The 6743-nt window shown below is 49.4% G+C and overlaps 1 protein-coding gene across 1 annotated transcript in view; it reads right to left on the bottom strand.

Annotated features, from left to right (window-relative positions):
• Positions 1 to 1138: 1138 nt before the first annotated feature.
• Positions 1139 to 6743, bottom strand: part of mthfd1l (methylenetetrahydrofolate dehydrogenase (NADP+ dependent) 1 like) — a 45809-nt gene continuing 40204 nt past the window's right edge. The window contains exons 27-28 of the mRNA XM_030345394.1: positions 2231 to 2337; positions 1139 to 1883 (exon numbers count right to left, since the gene is read on the bottom strand). Of these exons, the coding sequence (XP_030201254.1) occupies positions 2248 to 2337 (90 nt within the window). The 3' untranslated portion in view covers positions 1139 to 1883; positions 2231 to 2247. The remainder of the gene's footprint in view (positions 1884 to 2230; positions 2338 to 6743) is intronic.

The following is a 6743-nucleotide window of genomic DNA, read 5'->3' as shown; positions in this document are numbered from 1 at the left end:
CTCACAAAACAAAGAGTTTTTTTTTTACGGATCCATTATTTTATTTGTCATGAATATACCATAATATCTATGTTGAGGTAAAATAAAAATTGATAATTTTTTTTTATAAATATAAATATATATATATACAAAAAAAGGTAATTGTTGTGGTTTTGGGTAAAAGTTGGCCTCCGCTTGGTGCTGGAATTAAATGCTTAAGGAACGGACCAGAATGGAGAATGGAAGCTGGGTTTAAAGTCTTAGTACTTTACCTGATTAGGAACTTCTCCACAGTGGTGCATAGCAACAACACACCCACACCCACCAGGACTATCTCCCTCACACACACACACACACACACACACACACACACACACACACACACACACACACACACACACACACACACACACACACACACACACACACACACACACACACACACACACACACACGTATTAAGTGACAGCCTGCTGTCTGGGTTTGTTCGCCCCCACAGCTGGGACAGGGGGGTCCGGCTTACTGTAGCTAAAGCAGGACCCCCCCCGCCGAGAGGGAATAACACACCTGCCAGGCCCGGAATGTCAGCCATGACAGGAACACATGTGCACACATGTAGGCAGGCTCCATGTACGCAACCACAACATCCCATAATGACAGATGCCGACCGAATGGACAGGTACAGTCGGGTCTGACGCTTCTAAGGTGTCTAATTTAGTCGTTGCATCATAATGTACAGTAGAAGGTATTTTTATATATTTACGTTTACATTAGGAGCCTTTGTGAGACGCTTTTATCAAAAGCGACTAATAAGTATTTGTCGGAAGAGAAGCTACAATATATTGCCGTCGGTACAGTAAGGATGTTCATAGAACCAAGTGCCAAGCACTTACAATCGCGAGGTAAAACCATTCCCCGTATATAAAATATATAAATATATATATATTGTTTATCTTCATATCAATATGGAGCGGTTGACCCGTGGGCTGCTCTGAGCGGGATGAGTGGCTCTCCTCCCCACAGAGCGAGCGATGTTTAGTGTTATTCCGTCTGCGAGCGCGGAGACAACAGGAAGGAGAGCGCATGTGTCCAAACAACAGATGGGCTCTCTCCGTCCTCACCTGCTGGGTGTGAAAACAAGACCAGGAGACAGCCGCAGTGTCGGAGTACAACAGAAATGTTTATTCAGAAAGGAAACGTCCACAAAAAGGTTTCCATCTTAACGGAACAAAAAAACAAAACAGTTTTTAAACTTCGCTGGAGCACAGCAGCCCCAGACGAGAACTTGTTTCAGTATCTTTGGGAAGGTAGTTGAGACGCGGGTGTTTTGACTCACAGCCTCAACCGCAGTGAGGACGCGTTTCCTTTGAATGCATTTTCGGCCGTACCGTGTTAAGCTGCGGCAGGGAATGCAAGTACCAACCCTGGCTTTAGTGTTGACGGTTGGCTGAGGCCCAGCTCATAGGTCAGATAGGTAAAAAGGCTACACCAACGTTTGTGCGTAAAAAAAGCAATTTGGTCCACGTGAATAAATACTAACACTACTAAGTGTAACGTAAGCACCAAGCTTTCTTTTGGTAGAAATAATAGAAGACTGATTATATAAAAGGTTTCACTCTCAAGTCAGAACATTTGACACATTTAAGCTTAAATTCTTAATGGTTTGACAAAGTAAACGAAACAACTCTCTCTGGACAGAGTTCAACAGCTGGTAGGTAAAACCACCTGAACATTGGTCCCCACTTTGGCATATTACAAACACACACACATACACACAGCAGTGCGGAGATAACCAACACTTGATGTAACGCTGATAGAAGAAGGCTTCCCTGAAGGAGACGATGGTTCATAATAATGGCTGATTGTCCTTTCAGGCTGTGGATCCTGACAACGATACTGTCGACCTGAGGGAGGGCGTATGAGTTAGGAGTTGTATCGACTTTCTAAATAAAAACACTAATGTACGCATATTAATAACTAATGTATAATCAAAAGCAGAACTCCAGTTATTTTAATAAAAACATTAACATCCGATGTAAGACAAAAAGAAGGACCATAATAATTGAAATAACAACAGTATCCAATGTAGCGGAGAAGATCCACAGATCCCAGAACACACAAGTTACAGCCTGTCTCCGTTGGGGGCCCCTCCCCCACCTGTCTCTCTGGGGCCCCACCCCCACGACAACTCCCGGGCCCCGCCCCCACCAGTCTCCCCCGGGCCCTACCCCGCACCTGTCTCTCTGATTACCTCTGGTCTGAGCGTGCTCAGAACAGCCCGGTGATCTCCTCTGTGACAGGGTCAAGGTCGATGTCGTAGAAGCAAGGTCGGGTGGGCAGGCCCGGCATGGTGCTCATCTGAGGGGGGAGAGAGAGAGGGGAGGGGGGAGAGAGGGGGTGAGACAAGTTATGGTCGGTGTGCAGGGCATGGTGCTCATCTGAGGGGGGAGAGAGAGAGGGGAGGGGGGAGAGAGGCAAGAGAGAGGAGATGAGAGTAGGGGAGAGAAGAGAGACAAAAGAGGAGAGAAGAGGAGAGAGACAAGAGAGAGGAGAGGAGCGAAGAGAGAGACAAGAGCGAGGAGAGGAGAGAAAGACAAGAAAGACAAGAGAGAGGAGAGGAGAGGAGAGGAGAGAAGAGAGAGACAAGAGCGAGGAGAGGAGAGAAAGACAAGAAAGACAAGAGAGAGGAGGGAGACGAGAGGCGGGTGAGTCAGGGCTGACTTGTGCATGGTACAGCGATGCTGCTCATCTAAGAGGAGAGACGCGGGGGTTGTGGCTGCTCTGCGGGATACAGGGGTGCAACCCAAAGGGGGTCAAGGGACAAAAAAACGCTCACAGCCTCCATAAAGCAGTGATTAATACATGCCTTACATTTGAGGTAAAGGCTGACGTCTGCACATATCGGACACGCAGCAATCCATAGATTCCTTGACTGACCGGGGCTTACCCGCTATGTTAATACGCAGATTAAAACGCTGCTGCAGCATAATCGCCTGCCGCAGCATTCTGTATGCAGATGAGGGTATCGGCTGGATGAGCCCGGCCCCTTGACATGGTGAGCACGTCGACGTTCACCGTGGGGGTCGTGTGAGGAGAACGGTGGCGAAAGAAAGAGAAAGTATCCAGCGTTCACTTCAGCCTGGGGACTCGAGAGTGTAGAGTGGAACGTTGCGGTTCCTGTTGCCACGCCGACCCACCGTCACGTCTCTTAATATTTCATGAGGTTACGGGATGGGCCTTTTTGGGGGAGTGGTGGCGACGCCGGTGAATATGGGTTTTATAGGAGAGCAACGTGATGGGGATTGCGAGAGAGGGCAACACTCGCGTGCTAAAGTTTGTATTTGTACTGGTGCATGCTTCCCCTCATCACGAACAGAGCCAGGAGGGGCTTTGGTGTCACAGAGAAACACAGCACCGCCGACAGGTGTTTAAACACCTTCTACCTCAACCCCCCCCCCCCCCCGTCCCCGTCGCAGGACACGTTCAGTAGCACAGAGAGACGCACCAGAACACAGAGGCAAATAACAAGGTAGAATTTCTAATCCGGACAATCAGCGAAAAGATCTCCTTACGGCTCAGACCACAACACAGCTGCCGAGAGCAGCGCAAGGCCGCTTATGAAACCGAATCCCCCGCGACGCCGCGGTATCAAACCGGGCTAAGTTACAGCGAACACGACCCCCCCCCCCCCCCCCCCTCCTCTGCGTACAGAAGGATTATCATCTTGAGTCATCCTTTGAGTGGCTAAAACAGTCGCCGCGGTAGGACTAATGATCCACGTGTTGACAACCTCCACTTTAAGCGGTGGGTTCACCGGCCCCGCAGATCAATGGCACCTCTGTTCTCCTCCGCTCGCACACGGACACAACAGAGACTCTGCGATGGACAGGGTAGAAACAACACGCAGCAGGGGAAGAGCCCGTCATTATGTTTTGAACACATGTTTGAGCGACAGCGACGGAAACGGCGCTGAGGTCATGAGCAGACATGAACGGAGTCGACTCGAGTTGGAAAGAGTGTTTAAGGAGCACCCATCGATTACGTGTTGGCTCTGAGCTTCGCTGGGAGGTTGAACACTGCCGTTACCTCCGACGGCACCGCTAAAGACGACGTTCAGACGCACAAAGGACTCAAGGAGTGCGGGCGAAAACATGTGACTGCCCGTTGATAAGCGACAGGCAAACACAAGTCAACTGACTTCTCTCAGTTCTCCTGTAATTACGTTTGGGGAGGACACAGCGGAGCATGTGAACAGAGACTCACGCAAACAATCAACGTGTTGACTGTGTAACCCTGTTTACTCTCTCTCTATCCCTTTCTCTCTCTCTCTCTCTCTCTCTCTCTCTCTCTCAGCAGCCATTTTCTTACCTTGATCTACGTGCATGTCGACGTTTGTGCGTTGAATTGGATTAATTGTTATTTAACTGCCCCTCATTCACGATGCGGCCAAAAGAACCGCAGTCGTCTTGATTTATTCGTACAATATCGGGTCAAAACTAATCGCAAATAAAAACAAAATAATACAGCGACACAGACATGATAAACAGTTGGTTAGAGGCACATTTCTGAGCCCAACATGGACCAGTCCCTCCATGGCTCTCCCCACCACCACCCTCTCCCTATCTAGGGGTAGTTTTACAGGCCCATCAGTGGGGAGGCTTGTGCAGGAGGCAGGTAGTGACCGGCCAATTTCCTGTCTGAGGAGGCGGTTCGGTCATTAAAAGAAGAAGACTAGAAGAAGAGAGGAATGGCTAAGGGGAAGAGGCCTGTACGAGGAATGTATTCCGGACCTGACGACTCCTCCTGTGGTTCACTTGGCTCACTCCCACGAGGATATGGACCAAGCATTAGCATTAGCAATTATGCTAACTCTATGCTAACGCCAAGGCTAAAGGTAATGCTAACACTAATGCTAGTGTTAGCGTTAGCTTTTTTGGAATGCACTCTACCCGAGTGCATTGCATATATTTGAATTGTCCCGCTCTGCGGGGTTTGTCCTTGCGGCCAGCTCATGGAGGTTGTCACACATCCCGCATATTGTGTTTAAGGCAGAGCAATGACATCATGAAACGTACCGGAAATAAAAACGCGTCAATGACATCATCTCATGAACTCACGGTCCGACTTCATTAAGGAATGAAAGCACTCAAGAGAAAGTGTTTATCATAAAGCATTCAGGATGGACCAGTGATGTAACTGGTAAAGGTTCCACTGTTCTAATGGGGAAACTGGATCCAGTGATGTAACTGGTAAAGGTTCCACTGTTGTACTGGGGGAATAAACAGTGATAGCGTCCCTACCAGAGGATCTGGAGAACAGCCATACGTCTTTACAGTAATGAGGACTCAAAGATGCACTTAAAATAGCACGTATGTTTAGTTTAACACTATCTCTTTTTTATATGGATGGATCATCATCCTTGTCAAATGCTGCCCACGTTCCTCATCAAAGAAGACTATCAATTTGCCATTCTATAATACACTTGCCGTCCATTTGCCCAATGACACTCCAAGCCAGATGGCGACGCGCAGATTCTTCGTAAAAGTCATTTACTTTACGAAGACACCGATAACCAATCGCAGGCCATAGCACATCAAGGGACATCAACTGTTTCGGGTCAGAAGAGCGGTCGTTTAACAGCAGTTCCTACGTCACTGATGAACGAGAGGCCTCTGAGAACCTCTCTTCCCTCGTCAGCCCAGCGGCTCCAGAGCCTCAGCTGCTCCGCCGTCGTGTTGAACCACTCTGGGCTGAGACCTCCTGCAGCACCGGGTCAACGGCCGACACACAAGTTGCGCCTCTTCTGTTCCGAGCATACCAGCGGAGGACTTTGAGGAGGAGGGAGGGGGGTTGTGGTGGAGGTTGAGACACGCTACAATAGACGCGCTGTTTGCGGCGTCTGTGGTCCCCCTTCTCTCCTCCCCCCCCCCCCTCCCCCCCCCCCCCCCCCCCCCATTCCCGGAGAACGTGTGAAAACCCGCAGACCACTTCACGTTCCACGGCTGAGGACGGGACCACGCTCTGCCCACAAATTCCGTACCCCCCCCCCCCCCCCCCCCCCCCCCCTCCAACCCCAAAACACAACGTTGCTTTGTCACATGGACAAAACCCAAAAAACTGTGGAAGGCCTTCTGGGAGTCCTGGCCTTCCTCAAGGCTGAAGGAGAGGACGAGTCTTCGTCAACGGAGCTTAATTTATTACCAAAATAGACTGGAATGGACTAAAAGCTTTATAAATAGGATTTCTGCTGTCGTCAATATTTTATGCAACGAAACTCAATCACGAGATCTCGTCTATTTCCGTGATCTAGGGACGAGACACGAGACTGATTTGGCAATATAACAAACACACACATACATACACGTCACGTCACGTTGCATGTCGAGAGACATTGTTGGCATCGTTGTCGTCGGTCTAGCCCATTAAAAAGAATGCAGAAAAACATCTCTCTCCCTCTCTCTCTCTCTCCCTCCCTCTCTCCCTCCCTCCCTCCCTCTCTCAAATTATGATGTTCCCTTAAAGAGAACATGTTGGTCTTTATAAGAAGTCTTGTTGCAGAGCCTCTCCCTCCCTATCTCCCTCCCTCCCCCCCTCTCTCCCTCTGACATTGAAGCCATCAACCGATGCATGACATCAGGCGGTAACTTGCTATAGAGCCTGCCTTTCTCTCCCCCTCTCCCTCGCCATCAACCGTTGCATGACATCCGCCGTCGACCACATGTGTCAGTGTGCGTGGCGTTTCAATCGAAACCGCAGCGGTTCAA

This window comes from Gadus morhua, chromosome 21 (assembly GCF_902167405.1).
Source record: "Gadus morhua chromosome 21, gadMor3.0, whole genome shotgun sequence".
NCBI lineage: Eukaryota > Metazoa > Chordata > Actinopteri > Gadiformes > Gadidae > Gadus > Gadus morhua.
This window is presented reverse-complemented; position numbering and strand designations above follow the sequence as displayed.